Source organism: Phyllopteryx taeniolatus, chromosome 19, assembly GCF_024500385.1.
Source record: "Phyllopteryx taeniolatus isolate TA_2022b chromosome 19, UOR_Ptae_1.2, whole genome shotgun sequence".
In the NCBI taxonomy this organism is placed as follows: domain Eukaryota; kingdom Metazoa; phylum Chordata; class Actinopteri; order Syngnathiformes; family Syngnathidae; genus Phyllopteryx; species Phyllopteryx taeniolatus.
In genome coordinates, this window is record NC_084520.1 from 14,652,755 (window position 1) to 14,664,840 (window position 12,086).

General features: G+C 43.2%; 1 protein-coding gene across 3 annotated transcripts in view; it reads left to right on the top strand.

Moving 5' to 3' along the window:
• svild (supervillin d) overlaps positions 1 to 10,898 on the top strand; it is a 40,149-nt gene extending 29,251 nt beyond the window's left edge. Inside the window, exons 10-30 of one of the 3 annotated variants that reach the window (XM_061756313.1) lie at positions 1,057 to 1,204; positions 1,331 to 1,414; positions 1,490 to 1,576; positions 1,689 to 1,866; positions 1,942 to 2,114; positions 2,916 to 3,071; positions 3,258 to 3,394; positions 3,487 to 3,634; positions 5,266 to 5,411; positions 5,481 to 5,656; positions 5,801 to 5,936; positions 6,345 to 6,645; positions 7,120 to 7,274; positions 7,383 to 7,485; positions 8,032 to 8,239; positions 8,303 to 8,439; positions 9,136 to 9,291; positions 9,373 to 9,516; positions 9,733 to 9,845; positions 9,951 to 10,106; positions 10,189 to 10,898. In XM_061756313.1, coding sequence (XP_061612297.1) covers positions 1,057 to 1,204; positions 1,331 to 1,414; positions 1,490 to 1,576; positions 1,689 to 1,866; positions 1,942 to 2,114; positions 2,916 to 3,071; positions 3,258 to 3,394; positions 3,487 to 3,634; positions 5,266 to 5,411; positions 5,481 to 5,656; positions 5,801 to 5,936; positions 6,345 to 6,645; positions 7,120 to 7,274; positions 7,383 to 7,485; positions 8,032 to 8,239; positions 8,303 to 8,439; positions 9,136 to 9,291; positions 9,373 to 9,516; positions 9,733 to 9,845; positions 9,951 to 10,106; positions 10,189 to 10,275 — 3,129 coding nt within the window. In that variant the 3' untranslated portion in view covers positions 10,276 to 10,898. Of the gene's footprint in view, positions 1 to 1,056; positions 1,205 to 1,330; positions 1,415 to 1,489; positions 1,577 to 1,688; positions 1,867 to 1,941; positions 2,115 to 2,915; positions 3,072 to 3,257; positions 3,395 to 3,486; positions 3,635 to 5,265; positions 5,412 to 5,480; positions 5,657 to 5,800; positions 5,937 to 6,344; positions 6,646 to 7,119; positions 7,275 to 7,382; positions 7,486 to 8,031; positions 8,240 to 8,302; positions 8,440 to 9,135; positions 9,292 to 9,372; positions 9,641 to 9,732; positions 9,846 to 9,950; positions 10,107 to 10,188 lie in introns of those variants that run through there. The other 2 variants (XR_009785686.1, XM_061756314.1) reach the window with 2 other exon arrangements.
• The last annotated feature ends 1,188 nt before the right edge of the window (positions 10,899 to 12,086 follow it).

Here is a 12,086-nt window from a genome sequence, read left to right on the forward strand (position 1 = left end):
TAAAAAGACATTCAGGGTGATAAAATGCTTCAGAGGTGAAGAACTGTATCATTTGTTAGTATAACATGGCTTCAAGGGTCCATTGGCAGTGGGGGGAGTGATAAATGGCTGTTACTTTCTTTTTAAATAGAGGCATTCAGGTGCAAATATGACACCGTAAATTTATCAGTGGTAATATTTGGTGATGAACGGCCGGCGGGGATTTTACCGTTCCGCAACATTTCTCATGTGGTTTTTGAAAGAGCTGGTTTTAAACCGGATTAGTTGTTTTTGGACCACATTAAGAAACGGGCGAGGATACAATTTCACTGTACAGAACTAATTACCGAGTTGTGTGGGAGGGAGAGATTTCTGACGCCAGTAGCCTCGTTATCCACAGGCAACTCTCATAAATCAATAGTTGTAATATTTCACTGAATAGCATTGGCTAAGTGGTTGAGTCAAATATGACCATATTTGACTCAAAGGATCTTGCTCATGGTGAAAGGAATTATCACACTTTGAATTTCCCCATACGGTGGCCAGGGGACATTTTTCCGCAACTGCAGGGGAGTACGAGGTGTCTACTGGGGGTATTATTACTGCTGTGTGTTTGATATTAGTACAGTATATACACATACCTGTATACTTAATACTCTTTGGTTTTTGTCATAGAGAATTGTGTGCATTTAAAATAACTACATAGCTTTTGCCTTGGGAAACTCCACTTGGCTAAATGCTAACAAACAATGCAAAATGCCACAGATGGGATAATGAGTAGGATTGTTGCTGTGGTGTTATAACCCCTTAAGCAACGGCTATTTGAACACAAATAGTGGCGCAACACGTGGAGACGAACAATGTTAAAAAATGTGAAATAATATATTTCTGTTGTGTTGGGGTAAGGTCATCAGACAACGCATTGTTGCATAATAGTTCCTTCGAGAAATGTTTATCCACTATCCCCACCTGTGCAGACTACTAATGCAATGGTTAACTCACAGTTGTACTGAATAATTGATTGATTCATTTATTTATTTTATTTTCCGCCCCCCCCCCCCAAAACTATTTGTACAGATGTCGAGTGTGGATGCGTCGCCGAAGATGTCGCTGGCTGACAGGATGAAGATCCTCAAGGACAAGGAGGAGCAGTGGAAGAGTAAAGGCAAAGGAGCAGCCAACGATTCCGTTCAGTTCACCGTAGCCGGACGCATGGCCAAGAAAGGTAACATTGCAAAAGTTGCGGCTTGAAATGGCAGCCACCATTATAGAAATGCCGTGTGACAAAAATCCATCATTGACGCCCACCAGGAAGTAGCTGAGTTTTTCTTTGTCTACCATGTTTCGCCAGGTCTAGTGTCAGACGCAGGGAAGGGAGAGTCCCGCCTTACCCCCATGAAGAAGTCCAACGCCACGCCCGTGAAGCCTCTCGAAGGTAGCAAACGACTTCATTCACAAATACTCCGGTGTCGTTAAAATATTGAGAACATTTTGTTCCTCTGCTCCAAAGAAATCTCCAGTAGAACTGATGTGAAGGTGGAAGGAGACAAAAGGCTTGACAAACTTGAGTCTTTCCTGGACAAACTTCACAGTAAAGGTACAATCTTCCTTTTGAGTTTAGAGCACAAATCGATTCCAAGAGTGAAATTGATGTTCTTCCCCCTCAACCCCCCCCCCCCCCCCCCCCCCCCCCCCCCCGTCCCCCGCAGGCGTGAGCAAGAGCAAGACGTCCACCATCGAAGTGACGGCGGAGGCCGAGAAAGAAGTGATGACCTTGGACGATGACGAGACTTTCGGCAACTTCTACAAATCCATCTCGCCCTCAGCCCTCCAGGACGTGATCGTGACCGAGGAGGACCTGAGCCAGATCCATGCCAACACACCCAAGTCAGTATAATTCAAATGTAACGGAAATTCAACAATCATGGGAAACGGATGTTCACTAATAACATTCATCCTCAGGCTCACCTCGGCCGTAGCCAAGCATAAGCGTGCAGTGCGACCAAACCGGAGGAACCAGGGCTCCAGGAACCCTCTGAGAGCGCTGGCGGCACGCAATGACATCCGGCAGGTTTACACTGAACAGAGGCTCAACATCGCCAAAGTGGAGACCAAGAGGATCCAAGTGGAGCGCAGTAAGAGATGGACCTCTTGAGGTCCTTTTGATATACGTTACATCAATATATCGCCAATCACTGCATTACACGAGCACCATATTGACACCCAAAGGAAGGGAAAATGGGTGAACATGTACACGTGCTTGCAACAAAACGGTCTAATATACCTTTGTGAATCCAGCTAATTTGAATATCTTAGTTAGCTCATTCAGGTCCATGAGGTCAAAGTATTAGGAACAGATCTTGGTATTATTCAATTCAGTTGACACAACTGCACTCAACACACCACAATAATAAAAGGTAATATTGTCGAGCACTCAGAATTATTTGACATCGTCCCATGAGATAGAGGCTGCTACGGTGCATCATGGGAGAAAGACGCGCTGTTTTTATTTATAGTAGTGTTCATAGTATGTTGCAGCCATGAGTGAGATGTCTGTTGGCAGGAGTGACACTTCTGCATGTTGAATTCATAATCAGCTCATTTTAAATGCTTTTTAAACTGCCAGCTGCCGGTCTAGAAAAACAAGCGGTCTTCTGGAATAATTAATTGAAGAGGCGCGTCTTTTTTTTTTTGTTTGTTTGTTTTTTTCTAGCATGCAGAAAGAAAAGAGAGAGACAGAATCAAGGAAATGAAAACTTACAATATAAATTTTAATCCTATACGGATACATCGTGTACTGCCAGTCCCAAAAAGATGAGGAAGACGTAAAATGATGTCTACTGTTAAGTGTATGTAACACTTTTAGCCATTTGTAGCTATAGCATCCCATATTTAGGACTGTTGATTTTGTGTATCCCCGCTTGCTTTCCACCCAGTGGCCAAACACTCCAACCTGGCCGACGTGGCCTTGGCGGGCCTGGCCAGCAAGGAGAACTTCCGTAAAGTCAACTTACGCAGCGTCAAGTCGACCGATGTGGTGACCAACAACAGCGCGTTGCCCTACAACAAGCTTATGCTCATCCGCATCAAAGGTCAGAGAAAGCACAGAAAGTTTTGTCAAATAAATTTTTCCACTGTAAATTGCATGAAATTAAGTTGTTTTGGGCTTGAATAGGCTAAAATAGATTAAATTCCCTATTAAAAGCCAGCCTTCAATTTTGTTAATTGCTGGTTTATTCCCATAGGAAATTGTGCAATCTTGTGTGGGTTATCTGCAGGTCGGAGGCATGTGCAGGTGCGCCTAGTGGAGCCCACGTCCAAGTCCCTGAACAGCGGGGACTGCTTCCTTCTAATCACGCCGAAGCATTGTTTCATGTGGAGCGGCGAGTTCGCCAACGTCATTGAGAAAGCAAAGGTAAGGTAACGGCTCAGTTTCACCTCACCGGGAGCGCTAACAGGATTTGGGAGACTCGCGCCGCGTTAAATCTACTCTGTCGGCGGCGGCAGGCGGCAGAGATGGCGTCCTTCGTCCAGGCCAAGCGGGACCTCGGCTGCAAAGCCTGCCAGGTGACGGTGCTGGAGGAGGGGATCAACACTGAGAGCAAATGGGCCAAGGAGTTCTGGACTCTCCTGGGAGGAAAGAGCCAATATCGAGGTTTGTACCTGATTTTACAGAGGTGGGGGACTCGAGTCACATGACTTGACTCGTGCCAGACTTTGGTCGCCAATTTTGGGACTTGGCTTGGCTAAAAATATTGAAATACTCGACATGACTTCGACTTGAACTGTCTGGCCTGTTACGTTTTGAAATTCTACATTTTTTTATATAGTGCGCCATTAGTCACCCCATTAAGCAAGAATCATGGCGGGTGCTCCGAAGATTATTACATTTGGATTCAAGGATTACATTTTTGAGAAAATTGGGGGAAAGGAAACTGCAACAAGCAAAGTTTGCAAGTCAAAGAAATATAAGAGACGCAACTACTATGACATCTAACCTCATCCATCCCTGAAAAACCCACAAAAACAGGTAAGCTATGTTCTTCACAGTTTAGCTGACCAAAACAAAATTAACTCCGCTTCATGTTGGTCGTGCGTTTGATTGAGAACACAGTTAAGTAATACACAATGTGGCACCACAAAAAAAACAAAAAAAAACTTGAATATGTTAGTACAACAGAGGTTATTGACCATCATAATCTTCCGCTTGAAGCTTTTGTGAAACCTGAAGTTGGTGAACATCTGCTCAGCTGAGCTTTTATGGATGCTGAGTTCCAGTGCAGCCCTCCAGATAGACTTTCCCTGGCACGCCTGCTCTAGGAGTTTCTAGTCTTTTCGGCGGTGGTGGTGGTAGCAGTCCTTCCTGCTACGGCCTGGTTTGAGAAACCTGCCATGCATAGTTTAAATTGTGTTACACTTTGGAGCACTGTGACGGCAGGAAAGCTTTTCCAACTGGCGCTGAACTACACTAGGAAAAAAATTGCAAGGTGGAAATGTAAGAGAATAAATATCGATCCATTTGCATTACCGCTTATCCACACTAGGGTCGCGGGCTGCTGGAGCCTATCGCAGCTATCTTCGGGCGAGAGGCGGGGTACACCCTGAACCAGTCGCCAGCCAATCGCAGGGCACGTAGAAACAAACAACCATTCTCACTCACATTCACACCTACGGGCAATTTAGAGTCTCCAATCATGTTTTTGGGTTGTGGGAGGAAACCGGAGTGCCCGGACAAAACCCACCCAGGCACGGGGAGGACATGCAAACTTGACACAGGCGAGACCGGGATTTGAACCCCGGTCCTCAGAACTGTGAGGCAGATGTGCTCATCAGTCTTCCAACGTGCCGGCCAGAATAAATATGGTAAAGAAATTGCCAAGTGTCAAATGTTGATGTCCCCGCATCCGTCCAAATGGTACCTGAAAAGGAAGTGTATAGTCACCAAATGGTCTGACCTGAATGTTGACTTGCTTATCACAAGTAATGACTTGACTCGATTTGCTTGAAATTTAGTGGGGACTTGACTTGCTTCATTTTTGCCAGACGAACTGGGTAATTGTTTGAAGGTTAAGACTTTAGAGTGAAGTGCTTTACTTATGACATACTGTATGTGACTTACTCCCACCTCTGCTGATTAATGAGGCTTGTAAGTATTACTGGTTCTCAGCATGAGCGTTTTAGCTTCCTGGTTACCTCCTGACCTGGAGGTTTGTCTAGTAGCCCCCTGCTGCTCTGCACATATGCTCACCGTGCTTCCTCTGGCGTGTGCATGTGCGCGTGTTGCAGGGGCAGGGGAGCCAGAGGAGGACGAGCTGTACGAGAGCGGCGTGTTGGACTCCAACGGGGTCTACAGACTCCAGGGAGACAAACTGGTGCCTCACGAAGACGCATGGGCCTCCATCCCGAGTGTCACCTTGCTTGATTCTAAAGAGGTACGTGAAGATAGATCATTTTCGTTTCCGTTTCATACTCCTTGCTATTTCTTCTCTAATGTTCCTCAGGTTTTGGTGTTCGACTTTGGCGGCGAGGTGTATGTGTGGACCGGCAAGGACGTGCCTTTGGGAGACAGAAAGGTCGCAGTCAAACTGGGCAAACAGCTTTACAGTGGCAGCTACGACTACAGCAACTGCCGGGTCAACCCTTTAGATGCTTCCTGCACGACTAGCGACGTGCCGCAGTGAGTGAAGGGGACCCCGGTTTGAGAAGCGCTGGTGTCGAAGAGTATTTGTTTTGGAACTGCAGCGCCTAGTGGTGCTATTGTGTTATTGCAACAAGGGTTCACGGCAACATAAACGTGGCTAATTGTCCGCTTGGTGTTCAGGCAAGGCGAGGGCCGCCCAAGTTGGACTCTGTTTGGCCGCCTGTCGGAACACAATGAGACGTCCCTGTTCAGAGAGAAGTTCCTGGACTGGGCTGAGAGGAGGAAGGAGGAGGCAGACGTAACCGAGGAAGTCAAGGTGCAGAAGAAGCATTCAAATAATAACATAAAACAATGATTGCAATCCCAACAACCGGTCTCCAGCACATTAGTGTGCTGTGAGAGAAGAGCCAATTTATCTTAATTGGTCTGAAAAATCTTTTTACATATAATTCTCCAATTCCTGTGAGTATATCTGTATATGTCACATTAATTATATTATATATATATATATATATATATATATATATATATATATATATATATATAAATTGAGACAAGCAGCATTATTTCAGTATAAAGATGGGTGTAAAATAGGTATAAAGTTTTTATTTTGGATATAAAAAAAAAAAGAAAAATAGCTTTCCTAAGTCACAATTAGAATGACATGAAAATTACCACTGAGCAAGCTCGTATGTGCTTACATTGCTTGTATTTGTCTGCTCAGAGCCCGGTCCACTGCAGTGTCCGCTCCTCGCCCGAGCTGGACCTGCAGCCGTGCGACGCCAACACGCTGCTGGACAACGAGCCGCCGCCGGTCAGGACCGTTCTGGAGGGCGTGGACGTCCAGCGGGGCCACGGCGTGGTGAGGACGGAGGACGGCAGGCAGGCGGAGTTGTCGACGGTTGCTGTGGATGCCTGGCATATTAAGGAGTACGGCGAGGAGGAGGTGCCCAAGGAGAGCCTTGGACAGCTCCACGAAAGAGATGCTTACATCATCCGCTGGAAGTACTCCATCACCACGCTTGGTGAGATACAATGTTTATTTTCCCCATCTTTAAGACCTTTTTTATGTTTAATATCTATAATCTTGATCATTTTCCTATCCTTATTCGGCATGTCTGCTTTTTGCCTATCTATCGAAAGATGTACAACAATTCAGAACTCAGCCCCGCTGTGAATAGCGAAAAACCATGAGGAATTGACATCCCACTAAGACTTGTAACTTACACTAACAACCCAGGCTAAACTTGTCTCCTCCCAACTATATAGAACTTCTCTCAGTCGAGATGTATCACTTCTGCATTGCTTTCATAATTTGCCAGGTCTTCAGCGGCATCTTATGGTGTTTCAGAAAGAGCACGAAACCACAAATAGGTGACCAATTTCAGCTAGTAGGTTCCACAGAAAGAAAAAAGCAAATCAGTGAAATTTGTCAATAGCAAACTGCGAATACGCGGGGGTTCACTGTATCATAAAAACAACGTATTTTCTCTCTCTAGTGGGGAAGCGACAGAAGCCCGGAGAGCTGAGTGCCGGCGTTCCGGGCAGGGAGAGGAGCGCTTGCTTTTTCTGGCAGGGCCTCCACTCCAGCGTCAGCGAGAAGGGAACCTCGGCGCTCAAGACGGTGGAGCTGGGCAGCTTCAGGGGCTCACAAGTAGGTCTCGACTGCCACACACACTGATGGAATCCAGCTCACCCGCAACCCGAAGGAGGATAAGTGGAAGAGAAATTTGATGAATGTATTAACCGTGCTTGATTCCAGGTGCTGGTGAGTCAGGGGAAAGAGCCTCCCTGCTTCCTCCAGCTGTTCCGAGGCGGTTTGATCATCCATAAGGGCAGTCGAGATGACGCAGTCAAAAATTCAGGTAGAAGGGCCAATAAAGAATTTAAATAATGATGCAATTAAAATAAGTTCAATCAAAACAAATGTCGCTGCATAATTTTGGGAAAACGGTTATAAATGAGTCAATGCAAATGTGTTTTGCCTTAGTTAAACACAACTTTACTTAACAAATTTACTGTACTGAATTTTAAAGGTTTAAGCCAACGTAACATTATGCATGGTTTAAACACTTAATTTAGTGATTCTTCACAAACCACAAGAGCGAGCCCATGTAAAGTGGACCCCCGCATATTCGCAGTTCTGCACCGCGAATTCACACATTTATGGATTTTTATTTTATTTTCCAATTTTGTATGTATGTGTGTGTGTGTGTGTGTGTTTTCCCTTATTTGTTTTTGTTGGGTTTTTTTTTCTTTTTTAGGGGAACCAATCCCAAAAACGCTTATTGCATATTTGTCCCAACTTATTCAAGATTTTTTGGGGGGTTTAAAAAAAAAAAAAAAAGTTTTTTTTCTGAATAGCAAAAAAGTACAAAAATGTTTTGGGTACCCTTCGTTGCTTCCCTCAGGCGGTTGGAGGTTGTTCTGCATTCGAGGCGAAGCAGAGTTGGAGGCCATGCTGGTGGAGGTGGAGTGCCACGGCGCCAGCCTGCGCTCGCGAGGCGTACTTGTGCTGCTCCACGCTCGGGAAGGTCGTCTCTTCGTGTGGCACGGCTGTAAAGCTCATGTCGGTGCCAGGCAGGTGGCCAAAAGGGCTGTGGAAAGACTGAGCCAAGGGTAGGACGTGTGCAGATGGACCCGTTCCAAGATGGCGAACTGAAAATTTCCTCTCTCTTCAAGGTGTCCTTCCGAGTTGGAATTGAGCAGCAGCAGCAGCCCTGTGAAAGTTGAGGAGGTAGAGGAAGGGAGTGAGCCCGCGGAATTCAAGAAGGTTCTTGGCGTGCATGACAGGAAGTCCTACGACTGCATGCTTCAAGGTTTTGTACTTCCTCTAAAATTTTTCCCCATCTTCATTGAGCCAAAGCGCATATTTTGCCTCCCAAAAATCTCATAGCACGCCATCAAGCAAAAATGTCACAATAAGTATATACAGTGAACCCCCAGGTATTGCGCCGGATATGTTCTAGACCTAGGTGAAAATGTTCGATATAGTGAGACCATATTTTTTTTCTTTAATAGTTTAAACCCTCCCACATGATGCAAACACATTTAAACTTATTCAACACAATTCCGCAAAAAGCCAAAATCTGCTAGTAATTGACGACCTGCCTAAAATGTGGTTGTAATTGCTTAGAAATGCCAAAAGATGGGGGCAAAACACTTAAAATAAAGCATTCCATTTGAATTGATTTATTTACTGTGGTCTCTAACAACACAGACTATGAGTAATCAGCAAAGCATCAACACTATGCATCTAACATGTACACAGTCATGAACCCATGTTACATGAATGATTGCTTGCTTTTTAAATTATTCAACAGAAACTGAAATATCACACACACCAGTAAACAAATATGCGTACTAAGACTTTACATGAATGACATTAAGTCATAAAACTCACTTTTTTTGCATTTATACACAATAATAAATGTTATGAAATACAAGCAAACTCTAATGGCAAAGGAGACTCTCACTGTCGCATTTAAATTACAAGGCGTGTACGCTGCTTTCAGACCCCGGGAAGTACAATTACACCCCCCGGCTGTTCCGGCTGAGTGCCAGTTCGGGCGTGTTCGAAGGGGAAGAGCACCTTTATCCTGCCAGGGTGACGGAGGGAGTCATGGCCATGCCCTTCCTCCAGGAGAACCTCTACTTAGCACAGCAGCCCGGTAATACCTAACGCCCACCGGATGTCTTTGCACGTGAAGGATCTTCCTCATGTTCACTAATGGCGCCTGTTCCCATGCCAGCCCTGTTCCTGCTGGACAACCGCATGGAGGTGTATCTGTGGCAGGGCTGGCAGCCCGGAGAGGAGCAGTGTACGGGCTCGGCGAAGATGCGCTGGGACAACGAGAGGAAGTGCGCCATGGAAACTGCGCTGCAGTACTGTAAAGGTCAACTGAGCTCACAGCTTGCACGCAAGATTTGGATTGGACCAAGTTTTGCTTTTTACAGATAGTACAAGCATTTTTTTTTTCATATGTTGAACAACAGGTCCTATATTTATGTACATAATAGGTATACTTAAATATTTGCACATTTGTACATCAGACTCATTTGAAACTGCTTTTGAAAATCTATGCATGTAATATAATCTATTGTACTTGCAGAAAAGAGCTCTCGACGCCCCCCTCAGGCTTATCTAGTCATGGCAGGCTGTGAGCCACTCACCTTTACCAACATCTTCCCGTACTGGAACAAGGATCCCGGCATTGCCTCCAAGGTGACAAATATTCTTGATATTCATTAATTCCAGTTGTGACACATGCAACTTTTTTTTTTCTTTTGTTTTTAATTTATTTATTTATTTCTCCTCTTCTTCTTCCAGACTGAGGGTTCCAAGAACAAAGTGACCTTAGTGAAGGAGGTGCTGTCCAAGCTCCGAAAGCTACAATACTCCATCGAGGAGCTCACCGGGTCGCCCCTGCCCGACGGAGTGGACCCGCTCCGCCTGGAGGATTATCTCTCTGATCAGGACTTCAAGGTAAAATCCTGGAGGGGGGAAAAAATTATAATAATTTGAATGCAACAAGCTTGTAACATTTGTCTCGTTTTTTTATCTCCAGAAACTTCTGGAGATGAGTCGGGTTGAGTTCAATGCCCTGCCCAACTGGAAGCAGAAGAACCTGAAGAAAAGCAAGGGTCTTTTTTAAAAACAAAAAATTTTAAATCTTTTTTTGTTTAGTTTTTTAATTCTGAAAAAAAAATCACCTCATTTTGTAAAACAAGTGTACAATTTTGTATAGTAATTTCTAATGTTCATTTTTAGCCAATTATGATGTGCAATTTTTAATTAACCTTTGTGTTCCTTGTGCTAAACTAATTTTGTTTGTGTCATGCAATAATATGTAATATAATATCAATGTATTGTTTTAATCCAATTATTGTTGCTTCTGATATACATGTGCATATACATGTCCTTTATTTTTGTCACCTGAGGCCTTGCAAATAGCGGATATTGTTGCCCTTGTCAAAAAAAGACACGATACACTTTTTTTTTTAAAACCTTTTTTTAAATGTTTCAGTTGGCGAATAGTTGAATTTTTGTGAATAATCACGAGCACTGAACTGCTTGTTTGAGACCAAATGAGACTTTTTTTTTATTTTTAGCCTTACCAACAGTGTTTGTGTGAAAATGTATTAAATGTGTGTGTTCTGTGTTTACTCGTCATACAGCCTGAAAGCTCTTTAAACATGTTACATGACTTTTCTAACAACTGCCTTGTTCATTTTTGTGAAATATGATCCTTTTGTTTGTATAAAAAAAATAAGATTGTTTGCAGTTTTTATTTTGGCGGCACATGAAAACAAACTTCAATAAAATGTTTGTTTACAAAAAAAAAAAGATGCTACAATATTTCACAATCATGGTTTAGATTTGACATTGGGGGGGGGGGGGGGGGGGAGCATTGGTAAATGCAATCTGTTTAAGTGTAGGGTGTGGGTGCCAGCTTATTAATATTATTAACATGCGTTTGAGTCCAGCCAGCAAGAAGCAAGGTTGGTGTTTGCATGCATGGTGATTCATATTTAAACCTTAATAATATGTTGAGTTCTGGCTTCCATTTTGGCATTCAAAATCAAGCGTTCAAGTAAGTCCATAATAGATAAAAAGTTTTTTCTTTTTTTTTTTTAAACCTTGTGGGTTTTTTTTTTTTTTTTTGTTTGTTTTTTTAAATTACAAATTGTGTTTTTAGTTGTCAGTTTTAAATGTCCAACACAGTATGTAAAAGCTGCAATACTTGTCTTTTGGTAGATTACTGCAGTGTCCACCTTTGCCCACCAAGGGGTGATGTGTGATCATCTCATTTGCACTGTTGCTGCAAGATCATGACGTTTCAGGTCGGACAAGTACGTGCAGGTTGCGTGAAAAGTGGTCACAAGTCTACGCTCACAATTTGTTTTGGTGTATTTTGGTCAACTTTAGTGATTGATAGAACTTTGCCCCCAAACTAGGAAGTTATGGGCGGGTCATTGTGTCAGGTATATCTTAAAATAAAAAAAGAGTGAAAGAAAAAGTAGGGTTTTGCAAATCTTCAACTCAAAGAATACATTTATTATCAATATTTATTTATAATTACAACTTAAATTATCTATTATTTATGATGTTTCTTAGAATATAGTAAAACATAATAAAATATATAAATTCATTTCCAACAGGCTTGGCTGCCCAGCTTCCAATCATGTACAGTCCGGTTTAAAGTTTATTATATATATATATATATATATATATATATATATATATATTTTTTTTTTTTTTTTTTTTTTTTTTTTTTTTTGTCCAATCAAATTTTTGCTTCTATGTGTTGTCATGTCAATGTAATCTGCCCAAGGACTTCAAAATCCTGAGTGGCAGCGTCGAATAGCTGAAACACGCACACTAACCAATCAGATTTTAGCTCTACCACGCAGGGGACGTTAGTCGTGTCTGCATTTTTGCCGTCCTCTGATTGGTGCAGCGAAA